This window comes from Myotis yumanensis, unplaced genomic scaffold (genome assembly GCF_028538775.1).
Source record: "Myotis yumanensis isolate MYYU_CA2020_CCGP unplaced genomic scaffold, mMyoYum1.0.hap1 SCAF_7, whole genome shotgun sequence".
In the NCBI taxonomy this organism is placed as follows: Eukaryota; Metazoa; Chordata; class Mammalia; order Chiroptera; family Vespertilionidae; genus Myotis; species Myotis yumanensis.
In genome coordinates this window covers 3,571,674-3,598,525 of record NW_027223758.1, presented here as the reverse complement: position 1 = coordinate 3,598,525, position 26,852 = coordinate 3,571,674, and the positions used below count along the sequence as shown (strand labels likewise).

The following is a 26,852-nucleotide window of genomic DNA, read 5'->3' as shown; positions in this document are numbered from 1 at the left end:
CGCGTGTGATGGGGGGGGGGGGGAGGGGGGAGTGCCCAGTAGAAGAGGAGGGAGGGGAGCAGGCAGGTGGGTCGGGAGAAAGCTAAGCGAGGGTGTGGTCTCAGCGGAGCCCAGCCTTGGCCTGCCCCTCAGCCCCGCCCACCCCTCCTGGGTGCCCGTTCGCATAGCCATTCCTGGGCAGGGCTGTCTGGGGGCTCCCTTTGGCCAAGAGTAGCATACCATTGACGGGGCAGCTGGGAGCTGCAGGCAGCGGGGAGGGCCTGCTGCTGGTGAACGGGTGCAGGCACAGCTGCAAGGGGGAGCCCCTCTCTTGAACGTGTCCTCTAACCGCCCGGGAGAACTTCCCTCCCCGCAGGGCCTGTGCTGTAAGTCAGACCATCCCAAACACGGCCTTGAGGTTTGATGAAGACCTTCTCCACTCTCCGCCACCGACCAGCCGGAACCCGTGGCATTTGTGTAGAAGGTGGCTCATTACCGCAGGCCCGCGGGAGAGCTGAGGATGGCAGGATGCAACGTGGGCGTTTCCAGGGACTGCTTCTGTGTGGAAGTCATGCAGCCTCCTCCCCCGACCCCTCAACCAAGCGTGTCCCAGTGTGTGGAGAAGTGACTCGTTTCTAAGCAGCTGCCTATCCCCCGGTGTGGCGACAGGGCGGCCAGGTGTGGCGACAGGGCTGCCAGGTGTCCTCACAAAAACAGCTCGGGAGGCCATGCCGCCTGGGAACACGCAGGGCTGGCATCTGGCCAGAAGGCGGCCGAGGGCCCACCGCACTCAGGACAGCGCGCCGCCCGGCCTGGGGCTCCCGGGGTCACAAGTTTCACGCTTCATTCGACTAGAGACCGACTCAGATTCACAGGCAACCGCCTCCCTCCTCACACGGAGAGAGGGGTCTTAAATTATTCCTGCCGCAGATTCCAACCAGAATCGCTAACACCCTTGGCAGACCCCTTCAGTTCTGAGAATTATCCATGTAAACAAGATTGAGCTGGGGTTTAAAATGTGTTTCTGGTCCCTCCGGCACTACAGCAGCCCAACCTCTTTCCGCCAACCAGGGTGCTGATCCGGCCACCATGCCGGGCCCTCGGCAATCCTCACCACTTCTCGTGCCGCGAGCGCTTGTGTGGGTGATCACAGCGCCCTTTTGTTGGGGCACTCGGGTATCCACTGGGCCTCACCTGTACCTCTCGCCCGGCCCTGACGCCCCAGGTCAGATGGAGTGAGCATCACCGATGAGGAAACGGAGCCTCAGAGAGGCTGAGTCACTTGCCCAAGGTCACACAGCTGGGAGGCAGCAGCGTCACACCCAGCACTGCCTGCTTCCCAAGCCCCAGCGGGAACACTGCAGCGAGAAGAGCCAGTAGCCTCGCCCGACTGTGTGACTGTGACTGTGGGCCACCTGCTTGCCTCGTCTGTGAGAGGGGACAGTCGAGGCCCACCTCCCAGACAGAGGACTGACACCCAGCAGGCCCCAGGGACTGCCATCTCCTCCTCACACCGTTACCCTCATTTTGTGGACGAGCAGAGTGAGTCACAGAGACTGTGTGTGACTTGTCCAAGGTCACACGGCTGGGACGTAAGAGCAGGGTGGGAACGCAGGCCAGCTGGGCAGTCCCTGGGGCAACGCAGCCCAGGGGCGAGACTGGCAGAGCTGCCCCGCGAACCGCTCCTCACAGCCCCTTTGCCTAGTCGCTGAGCCTCCCCCCCTCCCCCCCCCCCCCCCCCCCCCGTAAGCTGGTGCACACCAACCTCTCACACCAAAATAACTTGCAGAAACTCACTGTGCAAGAGACACCGGTGGAGCACCGGTTGGGAGCACGTTGCAGCGGACGGTCAAACGGTGCTCTGTGTGAGCTGACAATGGGCCCTTAAAGGGAGACCCACCAAATGCGTGTTCCAGGTGCTGGGGCGGCAATGTTGGTGCCCTCAGAAGTTCCTGATCCGAACCTCCCAGGGCTGCGGCACTGCTGCGCGGGGGCAGCGAGCATTACTCAGGCAGCCGCCGCGTCCTAGCGGCCAGGCACCTGCCACTGAGCCACATTTCGAAGAGAGCATGTCCCACCTGGGCCAGTGGGCGGTATCAACGCTGTCACTGCTTTGCATGAAGCCCCAGTGAAGGCAATGCCCCTTCGTACCCCACGGCAGACATCCGTGTGCCCCTGCCCGCCGCGCGCAGCAGCCCGGCTCCTCTGCTCCACCAGGGTGCCCAGTCCGCGTGCACACAGGTGTGGCCCACAGGACACGGCTCCTGAAACTATTTCTTTCCGTCGTTAACCGGGGGATCCCTGCCTGCTTTCCCAGCAGCCAGGGCCTCTGAACAGGACGCTGGGAAATCCCTCACCCTGAGCGCTGCCTTCAGGGGATGTGTCACATGGGCATAGGTGTGCCGGAGGGCGGGGGCGGGGACAGGCCCGGCAGAAAGGCTGGTGCTGCTCGGCCTCCAAGTCTTCCCAGGCGATCACCAGGACCAGGACTGACATCCACCGCAGAGGCGGCCGGGGTCTCAGAGCCCGGCCGGGCCACCCCTGCAGGGTGGTAGGCGGGTCACAGGCACCATGCTTCATGACACGACCTATTTGGGTGGCCCCAGGAATGGCCTCGGCAGGGGTTCCAGCAGCTTCTGTGCTTGTGAGCACATTGGTGACCTCATCTGTGCCCAAGAGAGTACAGCCTCACAGGCCTCGGGATGCGCCCTCAGAATTGAACAACTCTGTCCGCCCTCGGTGGAAAACCTGCTCCCTGGAACCAGCGCGGCCTGAAAAGGCCTGGAGAGTGCGTTCCGGCCCCAGGGCCGCCACCGGGGAGATTCCAAGCCAGCCTGGGAATAAGCCTGGACACTGGCTTCCTGTGTCGAGTCTTTGAAACTGTTTCCTAGATGATCGAACACAGTGCGTGGTGGCCAGGAGTGGAGCGCTCACGCAGAGGAGACGGCGAGTTGCCAGGCTGCCCTCGTTCTCCCGCTTATCTGCTCAGCCCTCCGTGCTCTCATTTACAAGAGGGTTTGAGCAAGCGCTTCCGTTTGGCCTTGGCACGCAGCCGCTAATGGCACCCAAAACCCACCAGCTCAGGCCCTCCGTTGGGGAGCCACATGGGGCTTTCCCTGGGACCCCTGGGAGGCGTCCGTGCGGCCTTGCTAAGCTGTGGCCTGGAAGCTGGTCCCTGGGGGGAAGGCAACAGAGGGAGGTTCTTTCTGGAGGTGTGGCCACCGTTCCCAACCTGAAAACCCACTAAGGTTGGTGTTTGCTCTCATCATTCTTTTCCTGGTAACAATATTTCCCCTGATGTTCACAGGGGATAAAACACCAGCAAGATTAAACCACTTTCACAATTGCTCCCCAATTTTCTAAATGCAAAAGCAGCAGTTCCTCTGGCATGGTTCAGAGGACCTTCTTCTGAAAATAGGACGGGAAATTCTATTTTCCACTTCCTTAAGCACCAAATCTATTTTCTTCTGTCCTGTGAGGTGCTAATTTTTATGATAGAGGCTGTGCTCCTGCCACCCGGACAGGCTCACTGGTTACAAATGTAGCTTGAGCCAGAGGCCACCTCTCGCCCCTTGCAAGGGGCCAGCCCGTGCTGGAAGCCGAGATCTGTGCCCGGGTGGGCGGAGTCCACTGGGGTCTAGAAGGCGCGCAGGGGACGTGGTTGCCTCTGGTTGCCGGCAGGACAGAGGGTCTCCTAAGGCCCCACTGCGAACCTGGGCTTGCAGGGGTCACTTACACTTGTGCTCAACCCCTTCTACCACCTGAACTTGTTTCCATAGTGACGTCAACGTTATAGCAGGAAAAGGGCCGGAGAGGCCGCGTGCTCCCAGACTCTGGGCCTGGGTTGTGGACTCCCAGGCGGCCTGCCCGCCCGGAGCGCCAGGAGCCTGCAGTCCTCGCCGCGCCTGGGCCTCCACCTCAGGCTTTAGTCAGGTGGGGCTGCTTCTGGCCTCCAGGTGGCTGACAAGTGTGGGGAGTTGCCTTTGTCTCCCCCGTGGGCCTGGAAGGTTTCTGACCCGGTGGGGTCTGTCCGGGACCCAGGAACAGAGCTGCAGACTGGCTCTCCGAGCTTCTCTGCGCATCTTTGTCCCCACAGACCTTGCAAGTCCCCCTAATTCACGACACAGAAAAAGTGGGTCCTTGTCAACTCCTCCTGCTCATCTGTCTTTCCATCCTGAACTGCTAGAGAGCTGTCGGGGCCCCTGGAATGTGCTCAGGTGGGCGCCACCACAGGAGCCGCAGGGCTGCATCTGGACACCCGGCCGTCCCTGTCAGACCGTGGACCCTGCCTGGCGGGCCTCCGGCTTCTGTCCATTCTCAGCCCCACCCCCACCCCTCACCCCCCGCCCAGGCCTGGGGTCTGTGGACCTGCACGGACTTCACCTCCATTTCCCAGAAGACCTTTCCTTGGAGAGCGTCCCGGAACGTGTCCCCTCGGGAAGGGCGGGGCCCAGGGGAGGACGGAGCTTGTGTGCACCTGAGCTGCGTATCCAGAGGCATTTAACTTGCGTTCTGCAGCCCTCGGCTCTGCGATTGGTCACGTTGCCTCCAGATAACCATGGAGATGGTCGGTGTGTTATGGAGGCGCCATCGGGCGCCAACACTCACTGTTCCCGCCCCTTTGGCCAGATGCAGCCCTGTGTGCACCAGTCAGAAGGAAGCCCACTTCTGATGCCCAGGTGGGTCGTTCCCACTGCCGCCCGTTGGTTAATTTACATGTGGGCTCGCAGCCCCCGCCAGGCTGGGACAGCTAATGGCACACGCGATTCCCAGCCCTGCCCTGCAGCTCTGTCCCGTGAGGAGAGACATTCGGGGGCTATCAAGCTCTATGGGTGGCAGGCACAGTTATCTGCGACATGCCGGGGCTTCTCGGGGATGGACCGGCCAGCCGGGGCAGTACGGCATGGTGGGCGGGTATTGCTGATCCGACTCTGTGGCCGGAGCTGGGACCCAGTGACTCTGAGAGGCCCGAGCGGAATTCCTCACGCAGGGACCCCTGGGCCAGTGTCACTGTCTCCTTCCTCCTACGAGATCTGCTGCTTTTCTCGGGAGCATCTCTGGCCTCCATCTGCCTCCCTCATCCCCTGGCTGCACCTTGTTTCAGACGTGGGGCCCCCATCTTCGCCCCCATCCTGTCTCCGCACTCATCTCCCCCAAGCCTTGCTTTTCCCAGAGAGCCCCATGGTCATTTGGGGTTCCCAAGGGCCCCCCGCACAGTGCCGTCTCCTGGATGCCCCTGGCTGCCCCTTGCAGAGGTACAGCCAAGTGTCACTGGGCTCTTACCACGCAGGCCACCTGACACTTGTGCCACATGGACAACGCGGGCTCGGCCAGAGGGGCCTCCGTGGGCTGAGGGGAGAACGTGGAAAGCAGGGTCTGGGCTCAGTCAAGCCCAAGCTCACCTGTGCTCACAGGTGACACCACCTCCTCCCCGCGGAGCAGCTGGCCCTCCGTCCCGCTCACAGCGGCCCGGTGTCCACGTCAGTCAGATAGGGACAGCAGTAGCCTCGCCAGGGGTGGTGGGAGGAGAGAGGGAGGCCACACCGGATTGGTGGCTGGACGGAGCCTGGTCCAGGGCACACGCTCACGGTGGGCCAGCCCAGCTCAGGGCAAATAGGGCCACCAGCTGGCACCACTTCTAACATCCCCGAAGGGAGCCGCACAGCCTGTGGGCTTTCCGGAGCCGAAGGCCCGACTCAGCTGCTGGTGGAGCTGAGCGGGGAGCCCCGAGCACCTGTGCAGGCACCGGCTCCTGACCGCGTGCCGAGGAGGGGGTGCCCCCGCTGACCCGCCCTGCTTCACACGGTGCCCCCGTGTGGGAGGGCAGCCTGGGGTGGGGTTACCAGCAGAGCAGTTGATTTTTTTTAAAGTATAGATAGCATTTCTTAGTTCTGCAACACAAAGAAATAAGGGAAAGAAAGTGGTTTCTGCCCCCACTCAGTTCACCATTATTGACCTTTTATTTAAATAGAACATGGAACACGCTTAGAAAATTCTCTTGAATTTCTACAAAGTAACATAGTAGAGGTGACAACACCTCCTCCCCTCCACCCACTTGTCCATAACCTTTTCTGATTTCTTTCCCCAAAAATGAGCTGGTGCGGATGTGCACGCGTGCACCTTGGTGAGGGCGAGATGTGAGAGCCGCCGTCGCCATCGCCACTGTCCGGGCTGCTGGCGCCTCATCCCCTTGGTGGCGGGAACGGCCTCGGCGGTCCGGGTAGCAGGGCCCCCAAGAGAAGTCCAGCCGCCTTTGCTGGCCAGCGGGGTCGGCCAGAGGGTGCAGGGGCGAGAGCGAGTTTCCAGCCACCTCAGGTGTGGGAGGGTGCCCCACCGCACCCCCCGGTCTGAGCACCTGCACCGACCGCACCAAGGCATTTGCCTTGAGTCCTACACTCAAGACAGAAACAGACTTCTCCCTAACACCTTGGTGCCCATCAAGTCCTCTTCTTCCATTCAGAGGGGCCCTCGGATCTCCAAGCACACGGACCCTTGTTCACCTCAGAAACAGGCCCTGTGCTGCCCGCCAGCCCTGCCTTCCCTCTGAGAGCCCTCCGCCTGCTGGTGAGGACCCCTGCCCCTCTGCACCCCTGGGGCTGCTTCCCTTGCAAGGAACTGAGTGTCCAACCTCCAGGCCTGAGCACTGGCTATTTCGAGTTATGAGAAGCGAAGACAGGGCTGGTTCACCAGCTCAGCGATGCCCTCAAGGACTCGGCCCCTTTATTTCCTGGTTCCCACCGTAGCCGTGGGCTGTGTGCTCTCATGGTTGCAAGAGGGCTGCCATGTGCCTGCCATCTTGTCCTCTTGGAAAGGCGATGGTAGTAACTACCTTTTCATGCCAGTTGCTGGGAAAGCTGAAATATCCAGCATCCCCTGCACACCGTCCCTGTGTCTCATCCTTCAGAGACTGGTCCCAGGTCGCCCTGAGCTGCACGGGGGGCTGGGACAGCAAATGTTGGCAAAATTCTAGACTCTGTGGTGAGAGACAGGGAAGGGGGAGGGTGGATGCGGGATTGGCCACGCTCCACGCACCTTCACAAGCTAGGAGGCTCCTCAGGCAGCTCCCTTCCCAGCTCCTCTGGCTCGGGAGTGAGTAGATGTTTTATTTCCGTCTTTAGGGAGAAAGGTGGGGCTTTGAGGTTTATACTTAGGCACCTTCTCGTTAATAACTTACGTGTTTGCAGTGACCGTGCCCTCAGACGCTAAGGTGGGGGCTCTCTCGTGCTGGTGAATTATATGTTTGTTTCTTGGGAGCAGCGTAAAAAGCATCCTGATGCCTACGTACATCAGTCGTGTGAATAAAAACCTTTGTCACTTATTCCTTTTAGTACAATAACATCTTGTCTCGTGTTGTGAGTGTCATGGTTGAGCCTCTGGTGACAGCAATAACGGAAGGAAACGGCACTTTTTATAGAGCAGCTCGGTGATCAGAATGCTTGTTGGCTAAAGTGAAAGCTGATAAGGGAGTCGCCTCGCACGCCTGTGGCTCCCAGGCTCTGAGGCGGAGGATGCGTGATCCAGCCAGCACTCGCCCAGGTGTCCAGGGTGCCCTCCGTGTGCCCGGTTCGAGGGTGGGCCTGGCGGGTGGGAAGAGCTCTGAGGAGGCCCTAGAGGAAGTGCCCGCCAAGGATTCACTGGAAAGTGCTGGGCTTCACCAAGTTTTTGGTGGGAAAGTTCGCCTTCCGTCCAGCATGGCCGACCAAAGGCCCCTGGGCTTGTCAGAATGGCCAGCTGCCCTCCTCACTCTTCTCCCTGCCCCCAGTCAGACCCCAGACACAACAGGAGACTGCGCCCCGCCACCCCCCCCCCCCCCCATGATCTTTGAACATAAAACTTCCAGGGCAGCAGGTTGAAGACCATGTGCAGCCCACCTGGGGCGGCACCGCTGTGCCACTGCCCGTCCATGGCAGGTGGGAGAGACGGCGACGTGATAGCCAGGTTTCTCCAGAGAAACAGACCGATAGCACGTGTGCAGTAGAAAAAGAGATTTACTATAAGGAATTGGCTCGTGCAGTTATGGAGTCTGGCAAGTCCAAAATCCGCAGCACGGGCCAACAGGTGGGAGACTCGGGGGGCGATGGTCAGTTGAAGTCCGAAAGCTGTCTGCTGGGGACCCCCCTCAGGAGGCTGGTCTTTTGTCCTGTTTAGGCTTCAACTGATGAGATGAGGCCCCCACTTGAGGGAGAGAATCTGCTTTTCTCAGAGTCCACTGATTCGAAGGGCAGTCTCACCCAGGACGGCCAGGCAAGGTGACACACAACAGCCATTATAGGTGGCATTAGAGCCCCAGGCCAGGCACTCGTCACGGCCTCATTCTGGAGGCTGCGTCACCCTGATTACTCTGGTCTGGAAGCACCTGGGGTGAGGCACACAGTATTCCAGGTGACGCCCACCTGGTGCTAAAATGAAAACTGATGAACTCTCCTTGAGTTTGGACCCACATTCAGAGAAGAGCGGAAATAGTGGCCGTTTGTGATCGTGTGGAAACTGTGACGGTTCTAAGCTATCCCAGGCTGTGCCAGCTCAGTCGACAGGATCTTGCAGGACCAGCTTCCCTGGCATCAACAGCCAGCCATCGGGGGTTAAACTGTAAGGACCGAGGCTGAGCGGGTGCACGGTGGGAGCTGGGGCTATGGGGCTTCCCGTTTCTGTTACAAGGGCACAGGTCGGGGCCAGGCTGAGCATGAGACAACGGGGCGTGATGGAGACTGCGGTGGACCCGAGAGCAGGCGCCCCAGTGAAGAGGGTACTTCTCCATCCTGCTGGATATTGCCAGGGGCCCACTGTGCTCAGATGTCCCAGTTTTTCAAGGGAAGCCAAAAAAATCCCGATTCTTATGAAAACAGTAGGACACACAGAGCCTGCGGGAGGGCCCGCCATTCACAGGCCCCTTCCCAACCCCACAGCGTCGCTTCAGCGTGTTCTCACGCCCCATCCCACACGTTCGCCTCAGCAGCCCGCACAGACGGAGATCCCTGGTGCCCACGTTGGCTCCTGGCAGAGAGTCCAGGCTCAAATGCAGCTGCACCCCCAGACCTCCCAACCGGAGGTCTACTAGACGGTCACATCTCTGCCTTCCTTGAGGCAGGAGCTGGGCACACAGAGTTGGGGAGACATTGTCGTCCCCCTTGGACATGCCCTGACTCAGAAGCCGGATCTGCTGGACTTCCTGTCAGATGGTTCCAAGAGAAGCAAGCCACGCAGCCTCCTGCATGGCTGCCAACCCACTGCCACCCACCTCTCCTGGGAGTACTGTTGGCCCCCAGAGGGTGAGCGGAGTCTTCTCCACGACACTAGAGGGGCTACAGCGGGACCGGCTGAGTTAAAGCCCATCAACACTGTGTGAAGGTCGCCTCCAATTGGACGAGAGAAATAAAGCAGGTCTTACAACTTCCTGCTTCAGAATCGTGCACTGAGGTGCATGTCTTTTGTTCTCCCTAAATCTGCATTTCCTATCATCATAAAATCCCGTGGAGAGGGGCAGTGCGGGACAGGGGAGGACATCTGTAATGCTCTCAACAATAAAGCCTTTTTAAACACAGGGTTTAGAAGCAGGAGAAACGTTTTAGAGATTGTTCGGTCCAAACCTTATTTTACAAAGGACATGGAAGTCCAGCAAGGGGAGGGCTTGCCCAGGGCGCCCAGCAGGTGCCACTGGATGAGCGGGCCTTTTTGGATCACCACCCACACGGCCTCCCACCACCAGGGACACTTTCTCGTGGCTCTTTGTCATTGTGTCAGACTCATCAATGTGTGCAAGAGAAGTGGACATCTGTCCAACGCCCTAGTCCACATGGCTGAGCTCCCCACTGAGCTCCTGGGGAATCCCTCCTTGAGCCACCGGGCTCTCTCCCAGATCAAGCACGCTGGTCTCAAGGTGCCAAGTAAAGAAAACTCTCCTTCACCACAGCTTTCACTTGTGAAATCAGCCGCGATGTAAGAATTCTTCTTGAGAAGTGGAATAGTCAGCTATCCTTTCTGTTGCCCCACAAGTACCCTTAGATACGTCCATCTTTGGGGCTCACTAATAGTCTTCATGTGTGTGGTATCTCTTCATCTCCCTTTATAGGAGCAGATGACTCCTCATACCATGACGAGGGTGTGGTGCTGGCAATGATGCTGATGGTGATGATAAATGTGAGGGTGACGACAGTGATCATGATGATGGTGATGGTGGTGATAATGGTGATGATGGTGATGGTGATGGTGACGGTGGTGATGGTTGTGAGGAGGAGGAGGAGGAGGAGGAGGAGGATGGCAATGTTAATGATGATGATGATGGAGATGGTGGTGATGGGATGATGTGATAACGATGGTGGGGATAAATGTGATGGTGATGATGATGGTGGTGATGGGATGATGAGGGTAATGATGATGAAGGAATGGGATGATGCGATAATGATGGTGGGGATAAATGTGATGGTGATGATGGTGGTGATGGGATGATGTGATAACAATGGTGGTGATAAATGTAATGGTGATGATGGTGGTGATGGGATGATGAGGGTGATGATGATGATGGTGGTGATGGGATGATGGTGATGATGATGGTGGTGATGGGATGATGAGGGTAATGATGATGAAGGTGATGGGATGGTGGTGACAAATGTGATGGTGGTGATGGGATGATGTGATAACGATGGTGGTGATAAATGTAATGGTGATGATGGTGGTGATGGGATGATGAGGGTGATGATGATGATGGTGGTGATGGGATGATGGTGATGATGATGGTGGTGATGGGATGATGAGGGTAATGATGATGAAGGTGATGGGATGGTGGTGACAAATGTGATGGTGGTGATGGGATGATGTGATAACGATGGTGGTGATAAATGTAATGGTGATGATGGTGGTGATGGGATGATGAGGGTAATGATGATGAAGGTGATGGGATGGTGGTGACAAATGTGATGGTGGTGATGGGATGATGTGATAACGATGGTGGTGATAAATGTAATGGTGATGATGGTGGTGATGGGATGATGAGGGTAATGATGATGAAGGTGATGGGATGGTGGTGACAAATGTGATGGTGATGATGGGATGATGGTGATGGTAGAGAAGGAGGAAGTTGCAACCCCATATCTTGAGCACTTTCTTCTATGAATCTTCTAAATTACAAACATCTTTGTTTTAATCCTCTTGGAAATGTTGATGTAGTGGGTATCATCACCTTCTACATGAGGTGACAAGGGTTCGGGAGGCCAAACATGTCCACACTGATAAGTGGCAGGATGAGGGCTTGAACCAGAACTATTGGCATCTCAAACCCATGCTTGTGGTCATTGGTGCAGTGCTTTCACCATGAATCTGTGTGTCCTGCACCAGATGAACTGCTAAACCCTTGATGTCCACTCAAATATTTGGCAGCATAAGAATAAATGCACGCAGCATGTTTGTGTTGCCAGTTCGTGTAAAGCCTTTGAACAATAAGACTTGCTATTGTCCACAAGGTGAATTTCATGCCTAAGCATGGCTCCACCAATCGATGCTCTGCAGTCAAGCCGTGTCATGGGCCAGCTCTCTTAGGACAGAGAGTGTGTGTTTTATTGAGAAGCGTGGAAGAGACGGTGTCATCGGGGTAGAGAAGAAATTGCTGGAGGGCCCTCACTGGTTTGGCTCAGTGGATAGAGTGTCCACCAAAGACTGAAGGGTCCCGGGTTTGATTCCAGTCAAGAGCATGTACCTTAGTTGCAGGCTGAATCCCTGGCCCCGTCAGGGTGCGTGCGGGAGGCAACCAATCGATGTGTCTCTCCCACATCGATGTTTCTCTCTCTGTCTCTTCCCCTCCCTTCCACTCTCTCTAAAAATCAATGGAAAATATCCTCGGGTGAAGATTAACCAAAAAAGAAATTGCTGGAGGAGTGCGAGTCTCGGGACCATCGTTTTGTGTGCCATTTGACCACATGGGCCGTTTTCCTTTTCCCTGATCACTTTCCACCAGGTGTCGGAGCAGGTCCCGGGGTCCTCTTGTCCTCCGAAGGCCAAGAGCTGGCTGTGCAGGCCAGCTCCCTGCACCTCAGGCCGTCTCCTCACTTGGCTCTCCAGAGGCCTCCTCCGGCTAACTGCCAGTGCAGGTTGCTGGTGGGTCGCTGGGTTGGCTCGAATCTTCTAAAGATGGATAAAACCACAGAAGCGATGCCGGCCTCCCATCCCTCGTGTCCTTGTGATGAGACTCAGTGCGTTGACAATGGAGAGGCAGGAAGGAGCGGAAGCAGGGGCTCCGGGGAGCACGTTGCAGGCCACAGGCCTTGCCAAGGAGGCGAGAGCCTCATGGGTCTCCTCCCTGCGCAGCCGCCTGCCTCTGCTTCAAGAGCCTGTGTGCGGACAGGTGGTGTTTCTACGACTGGCTTCATTAATGTGTCTGGAATGAACCAGCATGAGACTTGGGAGAAAAGAGGTCTTGATACGAAATAGTAATCCGGTGGCAAACAAGACGTCCAGGTCGAATGTACTCCAGTTGCAGGGGTGTTGAGAGGGAAGGACCTTAGTGTGAGGCCTTTGTCATCGACAGCCTTCCTCCCTGGGGGGCCATGAGCAGGGTCAGAACAGGCTTAGCCCTCCTCAGGTGTCAGGTCAAATCGCCTGGGTGCTGGCAGCTGCCACAGGAGGCTTTTTCCACCGGATGTGTAAAGGTGGGATCTCCCCAAACCCCGCCCTCTCCTGGGACTCCAGGGCCATTTCTTTCGTCCGTAGCCACAGCCAGGGCCCCCGCCTCCTGGGCTGCTGAGATCGGCTGACATTCCCCAAACGCATCTGACCAGGGAATGCTCTCCCGCCACCAGAACACGAAGAACCGATTTGGGGGAACTAGCCTCACATTTTGGTTGCTTGCTTGGATGTAACATGGCCTCTGAGGTTTCATCTAGACTCACAACCTGTGGCCTTTCCGCCCTTGCTCTGGGGCAGGCACAGGCCCCTCACAGGACCCTGCACCTCAGGGCAGACAAACAGGAGTCACGTAATACAGTGAAGACGAAAGTGAAACTATTGGGAATGCTAACAGGAAAGACCTGTGCTCTGAGTTGCTGGCTGGGGTGAGTGGAGGTGGCACCTACACTGAGAACTGGAGTGTGAACAGGCGTTAACACTGAACAGGAAGGCAGGTGTGGGGACAGCATGTGCAAAGGTCCTGGGGGGAGCGAGCACAGTGCATCTAGGAGACGGCGTGGCTGGGGAGGAGAGAGAGAGGGCGAGTGTGGTCACAGCTGAACTGGTGGGCCTGGCTGGGCATGGAGAGAACAGGAGCAAAACTATGTAGTAGAGGCTGGGCAGTGAGTCCAGGAAGCAGGCCTGGTTTGGGGTGAGGGTCAGGACAAGAAGACCTTTGTGGACAATCTCAGGTCTGCCCACCTCCTCCAGCCAACACTAGATCCCATAGCCAACAGGGCCCAAGACCCCCAGGGCCAGGATCACATTTTCATGGCCTGGGTCATGAAGACCACAGCTGGCCCGACACAGCCAGTCCTGGCAGAGGCAGGAGGAGGCGGGCATACCCCCGCCCGGCTTGACCTGAGGGTCCCAGGGTGTCGGGACCCACTGGGGCGCAGCACAGGCTGGTTCCTGGCAGAGGGTCCGGTTCTTCCTTTCTGATGTCATAGCAACCCCCCTTTCACTGTGAGCCCAGCGCCCACCCCCCGCAAGGCCCCTCCCCGCAGACCCTCCCCCGAAAGCTGCTGGGGATGCCAGGAAGTGACGGCTCTGCTGCTGTCCCCAGCCCCGCCCAAGCCCAGACTGTCCCTGGGGGATCCAGAGAGCTGGCCCCACAGCCTCCGAATACGCGGTATCTGTGGTCATCACAGGGCTGCCGGGAACGCCCGGATGACTCCAGAGGAGCGGCTACCGCCCCATGTGTCAGCAGCTCCTCGAGGACTGTCAGTACACAGATGCCTGATGCTGCGCATTCCAAACCCACACGGGCCCGAGTGAGATGGGCCCCTGCCGGCCGCCGTGCTGTTTCTCGGGCGGTTTGGGGAGCACCGTGCAGGGAAATGGGTGCGTGGATGCCAAGCCTGGGCCCAGGCTCAGACACTAATCAGGGGCTTGAGGCCTGAGGGAGACAAGGCAGAAGTCCTGGGAAATGACGGCCCTAGACTCGGAGGCCCCACACACAAGCTACGAGTGTGCTGACCGCTGCTCCCCGCAAAGTCACTGACACCTGGTGACTTTGCTTTTGGATGGAGACTTGAGGGCTCAAGGTGTGGCACCAAGAAGACTCTGCACCTCTCAGCTCTGCCTCCTCCAAGAAGCCCTCTTGGAGTCCCCAGGCCATGCTTAGGCCCAGTGCTCTGAGATGTTCTCCCCTCCCCCAGGGGTGTCGCGTGACTAGCAGAGAGGGGACGATGGCCGGTAGTTCTGTATTCGAATCCTGGCTCTGCCTCCCTGACCGCCACTCTCTACATCTAAAGTGGGCTTGGCACCATCTCTCTCAGGTTGTCGGAGGAGTCACTGCGGTAAGGTGTGTTGAAGGGCTGAGTGCAGGCCTGGGGCAGAGCAGTCACCTGGTAAGTGCCCAGGAGGAAGACGAGAAGGTGCAATCATCACCAGGGGACAGGCACCTGCAGAGTGGAGTCCCGCATCACTGGGGAGAGGGAGCTCTCCAAGGTGCTAGGACCTACGCAGAGTGAGGCAGGCAGCGGACGGGGAAACGGGCCATGAATAAGCCACGCACACTCCAGGTTTAAAGATGATCTTAAAAGAGGCAGTTGGACAGTCACCTGCAGGCAGGGCAGGCAGGGAGGGCTGCTTGAGGAGTAACCTTGGGCTGAGATCTGAAGGCTGTGAGGGGCAGGGTGGGGACGGTCCCTTGGGAAGAGGGTGGAGTCTCACTTTGTAGAGACCAGCTACTCTCAGCTCTAGGGGCCATGCCTGTGATGGGGTTTGCGTACAATCCATCGTCCCTCTCCCTCAGAGGCCTCACACAGGCTGCACGCGTCCCTGTGTAAACCTTCTGCCTGTGTCCGATCACGCTGCCCTGGAGCCCCGGCCGGGAACTGTGCCAGCCCTCCCACAGCTGAACAGAAAGTGCGATTTCAATTAAAAGGATAAATCACAGTGATGCATTCCTCGTGGTGAGGGTGGAGCCCCAGCCTCCGTTTCAGGCTGGATTTCGCTGAGGAGCAGCCATTTCTTTGAAAGGCTGATGGTGCTTAGCGGGCAGTAAAATTGTGGGAGAGTCCCAGGCATCTGTTTCCAACACCTCGCTCAAATCCAGCTGGGACTGAGCAAGTCACTGTGTCTGCAGCCGGCCTAGCGCCCGGGGGCGGGGCTGTCAGATGAGCATCGTGGCCGCCAGCCTGACGGGCAGCACCACTCCTGGGTCCTCCATCAGCATCAGCTGTTCCTTGGTCCCCTCTCAGCCATCCTTCCCTGAACCAGGCAGCTTCACCGCCCCACTTGGATGCGCTCACAGAGCAGGTGTCCCGTGGGCTCACAGGCAGCTTCCTCCGGACCCAGCCCGCCCTGCCCCGCACCCCGGGGGTCGGGGTCGGCTCCTGGAGCAGGGCAGGAGCCACAGAGAACTCTCCCGTCGCTGAACCAGCGGCGGCTGGAATCCCACAGGTAACAAGGCGTCGTGGCCCCGGTGCCGCCTGTTCCGAACCCTCCCGCACCTCGGACATTTGCCGTCACCCTGCAGGGGCCGGGGGGTGTCGCTGGGCCTTCCAGACAGTCGCTGAAACAGGGCATGGGCCCTCCACCTCCAGGCAGGGCCAGCTTGGGAGTCGCTGGCCTGGGCAGGAGTGGCTGGAACCCACCTGGCATCCCTGCCCACCTCGCCTCCACCGGAGGGACCTCCTCGCCCACTCTGTCTCTGGAGTAGAGTGGGTGGTTTCTGCTGCATCCCAGGCCTGGCCAGTCTGCCGTCCTAGTCTGTGGCCATGGCAGCTGTGGACTGGTTGTGGGAGCATCTGCCGTCGCTACTGTGGTCACACTTCCACCACCTCTGCTTCTGCACCACCGATAACTCAGCCCTGGCTCATCGGCAAAGTTCAGGACCCAGCCCACTGCTGACTTGGTCAGTACTCAGCCCAACTCAGAGTACTCAGCTCTCATTTATTAAAAACAGTGCTGACTGAGCACAGTCCTCCACCCTCGGTGCTGACTGAGCGCAGCCCTCCACCCTCAGTGCTGACTGAGCACAGTCCTCCACCCTCAGTACTGACTGAGCACAGCCCTCAGCCCTCAGTACTGACTAAGCACAGCCCTCAGTACTGACTGAGCACAGCCCTCAGCCCTCAGTGCTGACTGAGCACAGCCCTCAGTACTGACTGAGCACAGCCCTCAGCACTCAGTGCTACCAGTCAGAGGTGGTGCAGATCATCAGTTGCCACCTCCCATATCCTCCTGACCACAGTCCTGCAGGGTTGGCATAAGAATCCTGTTTCGGGTGAGGACAATACGGAGAGGCAGGGTGAGCCCTGTGGTGCCGTCCTTCCCAGGAAAAACTGGTGACAGACAAAGGAGGAAGTTTGTTCTGAATGGAATCACTGTCGTTGTCCCAGCTTGGGTGACGAGCCCCTCCCTGAGCCCCTCACAGTGCCAGGGCAGGTGCGCCTGGAGCCCATGGCAGGGTCCTGCCCACCTGTCCATACAGAGCAGGTGGGCAGTGTTCTCCAAAGGGGAGCAGAGGTGGGGCTCAGCAGAGAGGCCGGGCTGGTGGATGCCTCATCACCCCATCTCAACCTGTGTCCAGCCTCATCCCTCCTCACTGTCCCCCAAATGCCCCTTGGTCCCTGCCCATCCTCCACCCCTGTTCTCTTTCAGGGGCTGGGAGCTGGCCTCCATCCTCAGCAGGAACTGCCCCCTCGGGCTCCCGCCTGGCCTCTCCCCCAGCCCAGCCCTGGTCTGGCTGCCAAAGTCCCCCGCCCTCCTCCCCCGCTGTGCTCCCCGAGGACTGGACCCTGTCTGGGGCCACCGCAAATCCCAGCCAGCTGGCACAGACCAGAGGCAGCGGGAACATGAGTTAAACATTAATGAGGCTGACTTTCTGACAAGACTCTTGACTCTCCATTTGGAGACAGAAATGGCAGCAGGCAGGGCCAGGACGACAAATCTGAGAGTGAACGCTCAGCCCACCAGCTGTCTCGCCATGTCACGAGTCCCATGGACCCTGCCAAAGCCGCGAGACAGTGAGCTCAGGCAGAATCTGTCTTCCCGTCGCTCCACGCATGTCTCCACGCCCAACAGCCAGGGAGACTCCTCGCCCAGGTCTTTGGAAGGAAGAACGGCCTCGCCCGGCTCCCGTGCAGACAGCCCCTGCCGCTGGACGCCACAGATCTGCCCGGGCTGCTGCTCCAGGCCGCTCGCTCCTCCACGACGCTGCCCAGGTGCCACTGGCCCGGTGCCTGTGAGTCACGCTGCACCCTTGGTCCTGAGCGCTATCCTGTGGGAGACGGAAAGGGGGCAGTCAACAAAGTGAGCAAGGAAACGCTGGCAGCGAGGGCTGTGCGGGCGCCCACGCTGGCTGCAGCCGGCCCCACGAGCAGTCCAGCCTCACGCCTCCCAGCCCAACACAAGAGAGGCGCCGGCCACAGTGGGAGGTGCTGGGAGCACCCTGCCTGGCCCACAAGAGCCTGGCTTCTTCGCCCCCAGGCTCACGTCTCTCTCTATGAAGTTCACACGCCTGAGGCCCCTCCCCGGGAGAAGGCTGAAGCTGACCACGCTGAAACCACGCCCTCCTCCCTCCTGCCTGTTCCTGGGGCTCTGCCCAATCAAGCACTCCCACAGAATCCCTTCTCGGGAAACCCCTCCCCAACACTGGGATCGAGAGGTCAGGGTGGGCCCCGGCTGGTGTGCCCAGTGGTTAGAGAGCCAGGCCAAGCACCGAGGGGTTGCAGGTTCGATTCCCAGTCAAAGGCACCTACCTGGGTTGCAGGTTTGATCCCAGGCCCTGGTCAAAGCATGTGCAGAAGGCAACCAATCTCTCTCTCTCTCTCTCTCTCTCTCTCTCTCCCTCACTCCCTCCCTCCTTTCCACTCTCTCTAAAAAGCAATGGAAGAAATATCCTTGGGTGAGGAATAGCAAAAAAAAAAAAGAGCTCAGGGTGGGCGTTGGTGTAGGTCTGGCTGCACTTCCCTGGCCAGGCCGTGCTCAGGGCTCCTCGTGCTAAACCGGGGGCAGGCGGAGGCTTGCCTTACTGGGACGGGAAGCAAGTCCAGCTACCCAAGCAGAAAGCCTGTGGGAGCGCCTGGGCTGCACGGCTGGCAGGGAGGTGGCAGGCACCCCCAGGGCTCTGGCCCCACTCTCCCCTGCTCCATTCTTCACTCAGGGTCCACGTTTGATAGAGAAGCAGACTGTCCCAGTGTGGCTCCTGGGCCTGCCTGTGGGCTGGGGGGAGGGGGCGTCTTGCCTGACTGTCTCCCCCAGACCACTCAAGATGGGAACAGTGCTCCCCAGGAGGAAGTCTGGCCTCTGTTGCAGGAGGGTGGGGAAGCCTGGCCATTCCCTGTCCGCAGTGGCGTCTTCCATGCCCCACACCCGGAGCCCAGCAGCCACCTCTGTTCACTGGCGACCAGAGGGCGTTTCCAGAAACGTGGGACGACCCCCGCCCCCAGTCCTCCGAGCATCCTCACGGCCTCCTTCGTGTTCCTGCGACTGAGGAGTCTTTCGTGATTTATAAAATGCAAAGCACCTGAGAACGGCGATGCACACCAGTGTCTGCGTGACACCACAGGTGTCTTCTCCTGTCACACACCGGGGTTTTCTGCTCGTTACGAGCCCCTCATTGAAAGCCCTCGAAGGCGGGACTTCGCCATGCATGTACCGCCAGAAACACAAACACTCCAGGCCTCTTGACAGAGAAGTTCGAGAATCAGGGGCGATCGTACGCATCCCTCGTCACCCGCGCCCACGCTGTCCGGTGATTTGATGAGAACGCTTTCCCGTGGCTGGATGCTGCTGCCCCGGGCCGCAACCGGGCGTTTGGATTAAACTGCGCAGCGAGCTGAACGAGACGCCCGCGGGGCTGCTGGGCGTCCATAATCGCTTTCCAAGGCAATTAATGCCAAGCTCTCGTCCTGGACCTTGGCGCCACGGTGGCATTTAGAGCGCGGGGCCTCGGTGGTCCCGGCACCCCGAGCCGTGTGCACAGAGCGGGCGAGTGGACCACGGCTTCCTCATCTCCCCTTCCTGCTGTAGAGGCTTCTCAGGAAGGGGCATCCCCAAAATAGGACCTGCATCCCCAGCTACTGCTGAATCTGGCCCAACCCCTCCTCTCCGCCTGAACCCCATCTGCAGAATGGGTTGGACCAGACGGTGGGTGGGGCTGACATTCTGGGATTTCTCTCGAATGGTCCCCTAAGGAGTCCCGGGGTGGGGGCGGGAGTCCTGGCTGTCCTCTTCAGAGGGGGGCCCTGCACGCTTCTGGAAACGCCCTCTGGGTGAGCCAGCCTGGGGAGGGGGCCACACCTCGATGCTCTCCCAGACCCTTCCCCTTCTTTCCTCTTCTCCCTCCCCTTTCCCTGCTCATTTTCTTGCCCCTCATCCAGCAGCCCCTGTGCCTGAGAGGCCCCGCCCCCCTGCAGCCTCCCTCACATCCCCCCCACCCCACGCTCGGCCTGTAAAGCTCCCCCGGGGAGCCCTTTCGCCACCACACACCCTCAGGGTCCCTCTGCCCCACTGTGACCTGGCACCAGCTGGCTGGCTGCCGCTCCTCCACCAGGCAGTGTGTCCCCATTTCGTCTGCTCACCCAAAATTTATTGAGCACCTACTGTGTGCAGGCTGCCAGGCGTGGCTGTGCTGCCCTTAGGGACCGAGACAGCTGTGTTGTGTTTCTAGGGACCAGAAACTGGTGCAGGGAATCCTTAGTGCTCAGCATTGAGGGCGGACATGTGGTGGGCGAACACATAAGCCTGAGAAAGGCCTGCTTCTCAGCAAGAAAATCAAACTGCCCCCATGGAGACCTGGCAGCAGGGCTGGCCGAGGCTGCGGCGACTGCAGGTGCCTTTCGATGAAACAGACTCTCACCTCTGCACTCCATGGAGTCGGAGTTTAAAAGGAAATTCCCTCTCTTGGCCACTGCAGTCACGGCCAAGCGCGAACCCGCCGCCTGTGTCCTGGCTGGTCCAGGGAGGGGACGGGCGGGTGTTTTACTCCCTGAGACATGGGAGCTGTGGAGGGAGCTCAAATGCCCAACAGGTAACGAAAATAGAATTCACAATCCGTTTTCTTGGGAAATCGCTGAGTTTAATAGCGCACGAGGAGAAAGAGCTAAAACGCTTCACTACAGAATCTCGTCCTGTGTGGGAGAGAGGACCCGTGGACTTGGAAAGCATCTCTTACTGCTCCCACGTGGTCAAGGGCACCTTCCAAATGGTGGGCAAACCCACTCAGATGCAGAGCCGTCGTCACCTTCCAGGAGGGCTGGTGATGCATGTATGCACACGTGTGTGTATGTGTGTACAGTTTGTGCATGTCTGCATATGTGAGTATGTGTGTATGTGTGTGCCTATGTGTGTGCAGTTTGTGTATGTCTATGCACACCTATGTGTGTGTGCCTGTGTGTGTCTGTGTGTGCCTATATGTGTGCAGTTTGTGTGTGTGTGCCTGTGTGAGTGTGCGTCTATGTGTGTGCAGTTAGTGTATGTGTGTGCACACCTATGTGTGTGTGCCTATGTGTGCCTGTGTGTAGTTTGTGTATGTGTGCGCACACCTATGTGAGTGTGCCTGTGTGTGTGCTTATGTGTATGTGTGCGCCTGTGTGTGTGCCTGTGTGCATGCAGTTTGTGTACATGTGTGCACAGTTATGTGTGTGTGTGTGTGTGTGTATGTGTGTGTCCGGAAATCGTGTGCAGCAGTGGACAAGACCAAAGACTCCTTTGGAGCCTGACTCTCTCTATGACCGCCCTGCCCCTCAGTTCTTCCACCAGGTCTCTCACTGACCTGTTTTTGCCCCAACGATCCTTATCCCACTTTACAATCACAAGAGGGCATCACTTGTAGATGCCTCTCCTGTGGGCCCGTGGCCGCAGGAGGGAGGGCCGTGTCTCGGTTCGGGGCTGGGCGCACAGGGCGTGGGGTGGGCAGTGGTACTGGAAGCCGGGGTGCTGGCAGGGCACCACCTGCAGCCAAGGGCCTCGGGTGGCTGTGTCCTGATGGCTCTGTCCCTGTGGTGTCCGCTCCTTCAGTGCTACCGGGACGTGTCTCTGAGGCGCTTGCAATTCAAGCACAGGCTGGCTGTTCTCCACTTTCCAGTTCATTTGAAATTAGGCAAATACTCCTCCTTGGGGGGATCAGCCAGAATCCCTCCGTGGAGGACGCAGCCGGCCCCCACGGTCGCCGGAACCATGAGCTTTTATAATGTAGACGTCCCTTCAGAGTAACCCGACCTTCACCGCCTGCTGTGCCCTTCGATAACCAACGCGAAAGGGTGGCGCTCTCGGGCGCAGCACCGCGGTGAGCCGCTGGCCGGGCCCTCGCTTACGGCGGGAGTGCTGCGTGAAGCCTCCCTTTTTCCAGACACAAGGCAGCACTGCTCCCTGGCCTGGAGATCACTCGCAGCGTTTCTTCTCCGCACGGTACCAAGGGGGGCTTGGGGCAAAGAGCCCCGGAAGCACAGCACCCGGGTTTCAGAAGGCGCCACATTACGGTGTCCGGAGAATTAGGCAAATGAGCCGATGCTCAAAATATAATGAGATTTCTCTGCAAAAATAAAATCTCTAAAATACGTGGTGGGCTCTTTTCCGCAGTTTTATAATTAAATGTCCCTGTGAAAGACAGGCTGTCTGGCCCAGAAATTGTACAGGAAGCTGCACTGGCCCTGGCTCACACGCCCTCCTCCATCCGATGCAAGTTAGCCAATGTTGTTTGAGGGCCTACTGTGCGCTCCAAGTGCCCTGCTCTTAATCTATAGTCAAAGGGAGCCCCTGGACTCACCAATATTCTAGAACAAGCATGTCAAACTCATGGCCCGTGGGCCGCATGTGGCCCACAACGAATATTTTTGCAGCCCAGTCAATATAACAGTATGTAAGAAACATTTTAATAAAAATTTCTTAACTTAATTTTTACAATATCCTGTTATACATAATCCTATATAATAAAAGCCTAATGTGCAAATCGACTGAACAGTGGAACAACCAGTTGCTATGAAGCACACTGACCACCAGGGGGCAGCTCCTGCATTGAGCTGCCTCTGGTGGTCAATGTGCTCCCACAGTGGGAGCACTGCTCAGCCAGAAGCTGGGCTCATGGCTGGTGAGTGCAGAGGCGGTGGCAGGAGCTTCTCCCACCTCAGCTGCAGGCGGGCGGTAAGGAGTGAGGGGTCCCGGACTGTGAAAGCCCTGGACTGCAAGAGGGATGTCTGACTGCCAGCTTAAGCTCCATCCCCCGCCGGCAGGGGGCATCCCCCAAGGGGCCCCGGACTGTGAGAGGGAACAGGCCACGCTGAGGGACACACACCCCCCCCCCCAGTGCACAAATCTCGTGCACCAGGCCTCTAGTTATTAATAATGAACTACAGTGTTTGCTAATGACTGATACTATAATCGTGTTACATTCATTTCCCTTACACGCCTTATGCACAGGCGCACCATTTCTCTCCACTAATACTAGCAGCAAATATTTTAGCAGCCAATCACCACGTCATTAGTCTTGTACTGACTTGTTTAGTGTGTGCAACAGGAAATATTTCGCTTTCAGAGAACAAGAAAAATATGTTTATTTGTTTGATGCTTATTAATCTGTGCAGTTATTCAGTATCTGGTAAGTCAATGTTCAAGAAAAAATATTAATTTGTATTAAAATGTTCTATTATTTTATGTTAACGATGACTCGTTTATTTCAGCCCTTTGTAGTCAGCATGTCTCTATCGAAATAAACCTACGTTTCTTTGAAAATTGAAGCTTTTGTTTTTTTGTGGCCCACATAAACCTTTTTATTTGGCCCGTGTTAGCCTTTGAGTTTGACATGCTTGTTCTAGAACCTTCCGCACTCCTGGAAGCAGAAGTGGTCCCTCACACACAGCAAGCCTTGGCTGAGCGTTCCCTTCTCTCCTCAGCACAGTGTGGTCTCGTTTAAGCTGCTCTCCAAGCACCAAGGAACAACGCCAGCCCAAGCGGCAAGCAGGGCTTTCCTTTCTCTGACCTAGACTTGCGGCTTTTGCCCCGTTTCCCTGGTGACCAAGTCTTGGTGCAAACTCTCCGTGGGTGGAGAAGATGAGTCTTGGCCATGGAGAGCAACCTTGCTGTTCAACAACCCCTGGGAATGGAGCCAGGCCCCCAGAAAGAAGTCTTCCTGAGTCCCCACTCAGCTGCCTGGCCAGGGCTGGTCTGAGCAGGTCAGCCGTTGTGTCTGAAGGATGCCACCTGGTGGGCAGCAGGGAGGCATGTGGCAAGAGCGGGCGGAGCTGGTCCTGGGATGCCTGGCACTATCAGTGAGACCACCTGCCAAAGGCGGGAGGCCGGGGCCCAGCATGTCACCTCCAGCAGGAGGACCCGGGGTAGCTGTGCCGACAGAGCAAAGCCAAGTTCAGGGGTTTCTGGGCCCGAGGTGACAGTGTGGGGGTGGCATCTGTCCTCAGACCAAGGCCTGAAACCAGGATTGATGTGTGCTGCTCGGACAGAGCCAGGGAGAGCCCTGCCTGACCAAGGAGAGTGAGGCGGTCAGAGGACCCAGAGCAAAGACACCACTCGAGGACGATATGTGTGTGTGTGCACATGCACATGAGATGTGTATGTGAGTGTGTGCACACATGAGTGTGTGTGCCTGTGTGTGAGTGTGTGCACATAAGTGTATGAGTGTGTATGCATGCGTGAGCATGAGTGTGTGTGTACACGAGAGTGTGTGCATGCATGAGTGTATGTGCTTTTAAGCATGTGTGTGGGCATATAAGTCTGTGAGTTTGTGTGCACATAAGCGGGTGTGAGCGTGTGTGTTCATATGAGCATGTGTGTGCTTCCTCTCCAGAGGCCACCACCCCGCAACCCTAGGCTTGCACGGACCTACACATGCCTGTGTAATGGAAGTCTTACCTCCTCCGACTGTTAGGTAAATGGCAGGAGTCCTTGCCCCCACCTTCTGCCCTCAGTGGGGAGGCCCAGTCATCTCAGTCTTTTATTGCTTTTTTTTAAAATATATTTTATTGGTTTTTTTACAGAGAGGAAGGGATAGAGATAGAGAGTCAGAAATATCGATGAGAAAGAAACATTGATCAGCTACCTCCTGCACACGCCCCACTGGGTATGTGCCCGCAACCAAGGTACATGCCCTTGACCGGAATCGAACCCGGGACCCTTGAGTCCGCAGGCCGACGCTCTATCCACTGAGCCAAACCGGTTAGGGCTTTTATTGCTTTTTAAGAACTGCCTTGTTTAATATGTTTTTACTGATTTTTAGAGAGAGGAGGGGAGGGGGGAGAAGGAGGGGGAGAGAAACATTGATGCGACGGAGAACATTGCTGGGCTGCCTCCTGCGCATCCCCTAGTGGGGAGGGAGGCCCAGGGGGCAGGTGCTCTGCTCGGGAATGGCGTGGTGGCCTCTGGGGATGCGCCCCTGACCCTGCGCTTCTTGGGGGAACGTCACCAGGACATCGTGGTCTCTTCAGGTTTGCTATGTCTTCGAGTCAAGTTCAAACTTTTATATTTTCTCAAAAAAGAAGTCAGTGTTATTAAGGTTTCCAACCGAGTCACCAATGAAGTAAATTACAAAACGTTAAGAAAACTCACATTTTTATCTTAAATTTGCTGAAGGTGCGTCTGTTTTCTTGAGGATTTTCCCCTGAGGCAGCTCTTGAGACGGTTTATCAGGTCTTCTATGCTCCGTCCCCAGAGGCGGGTTCCTGCACCTGCCTTTGCCGCCCCCATGTTCTCTGCTTTGTCCTGCTGTGTCGCGCCCCTCCCTGCGGTTGTTTGAAGGATCAAACATTCAAAGTGAAGGCTTTGCAGTGGCTCCACCTCGGCCCAGTTCCCTGGGCTTGGCCATGTGATAGTCTCACCGTTGTTACCGTTTTTTTAAATAGCCTCTGAATGCAGCTTCGATTCCCACCTGGTCCCATGGTTACTTCAGAATGTTTTTAAAATTCCTGAAATTCTCTAAGTGGCAGCATGCAATTGTAATTTCGTTATTCCAATACGAGGCCCGCCCGATTCTGTGTAGGGGAATTCTTTCAGGTTTTCACGGTGGTCCATTTCATTCCGAAGTGTGATCCCGGCCCCTGGGCTCCGACGCAAAGCTGCACCTTCTGACGGCACGTTCCCCGTGGGTGCCCGTGTCTAAGGCGGCTCCGTGCCAGCCCTGCTCTGAGGTCGTCGCTGCGGTTCCCCTCGGAGCGACCAACTGTCCCAGAGGCAGGAGGCCGGGATTATTCTCCCTCTGTGCACATCCAAACTTGCCCATGGCCTTCCCGCATGGATGACAACTCAGCCGCATAAACGTATTGGGTCCCCACCTTTCTTCCCTCAAAGTCCCGTACACTCTGCCGTGTGCTGGCTGTGGTCTCCCCGAGGCCTGATGGTGGTCAGGAGCATCTGTGCCAGGGCCTTGGCCATCGTCCCTCAGCGGAGGCTGTGTCCCTGCCTTGTCCCCGACTCCCCCAGACCCTTGCCCTTGGAGTATGATGTGCTGTCCTTCCCTGGTGTCTGGGGTGTTCAGCGAGTCCCCAGCACTGGCTGCCCCGGTGCTGGGCGCGTGGATGGAGCGCGAGCTGAGGCCTGGGAGTGCCGGAAGGCAGGCGGGTGTGTGATGGGGGAGCGTGGTCCCCTCTCCGCTGCCGCTGACGGTCCTCTCCCTCCTTCCTCCTCCAGATCCGGTCCGACAAAGACAACGACATCCCCATCCGGTACAGCATCACGGGCGTGGGCGCTGACCAGCCGCCCATGGAGGTCTTCAGCATCGACTCCATGTCTGGCCGCATGTACGTCACTCGGCCCATGGACCGGGAGGAGCGGGCCTCCTACCACGTGAGTATCCACCTCAGGTCCGCACTGCGCAGGGTCTCACGGCTGAGCCGCTCAGCGCCCACGGGGCAGGCACCGCACCCAGGTCTCCACTCGGGGTCGGGGGAGCCCTAGAACTTGCACTTGTACCTCCTTCCCAGGTGGTCAAGGAGGTCACGGTCCGCGTCCACGTGGCCGCCCAGATGCTGGTGGGTCCGGAGGGTGGGGTCACGAGGCTGCGCACTTGGGCCCTGGGTTCCAGCCCCTGAGCACCCCGTGGCCTCCCCCCCCACCCTACCCCCCCCCCCCCGCCCCCCACCACCTCCCTGCTGCTGCCTCTGAGCCTGGCTGGGGCAGCAAGAAAATGCAGGCCCAGGCCTTCCTTAAAGGGCCGCCTCCTTCCCTCTGGGGCCTCACTGAACCTGACAGGGTGGCTATGAGGCGGGCAGAGGGGCACGGTGGGAGCAGTGACCTCTCGCTCTCGTGCTCTGGTTGTGCCCGCCTGCCACTCACCCAGCGAGACCTGTGCCCTCCACCCCTCTGACCTCCGTCTCTGTCCCTCCCAGAGGCTCAGCCCCTCAAGGGCGCCTCGTTTGGGGTCTACAGGGACGCTCAGCCAGTACTTGGGCCCCATGCACATCTGAGTGAGTGAGAAGAGGAAGGGGAGGGCCACCAAGGCTTGTCCCTCCTCCCAAGCAACAGCGACTCCAGGTCTCTGCCAGCCGGGCCCCAGCATCCCCTTCATCATGGCCAGGTGCCCCGCCCAGAGGTCTCGGCCCTGATCAGCCGGCGCCTCCAGGCCTGACTGCACTTCTCTCCTTTCTGGCTGAGCCCATGGCCGCCAGGTTAACTTTAGCCCACTCCCGTCTGGGTCTCCCCAGGCCTGACCTCCCAGTAGCAGGACTCACGGTCCAGCCTCAGGTTGGCCCAAGGGCTTTTTGTAGGTGGACTTGCACTTGCTGTTGGTGCAGGGCTGAGCAGAGCAGGGGTCCCAGGTG

At 58.1% G+C, this 26,852-nt stretch overlaps 1 protein-coding gene across 1 annotated transcript in view; it reads left to right on the top strand.

Moving 5' to 3' along the window:
• The window catches only part of CDH4 (cadherin 4), a 332,155-nt gene that overhangs the window by 256,804 nt on the left and 48,499 nt on the right, over positions 1-26,852 (top strand). The window contains exon 5 of the mRNA XM_070419675.1: positions 25,723-25,878. Coding sequence (XP_070275776.1) covers positions 25,723-25,878 — 156 coding nt within the window. The remainder of the gene's footprint in view (positions 1-25,722; positions 25,879-26,852) is intronic.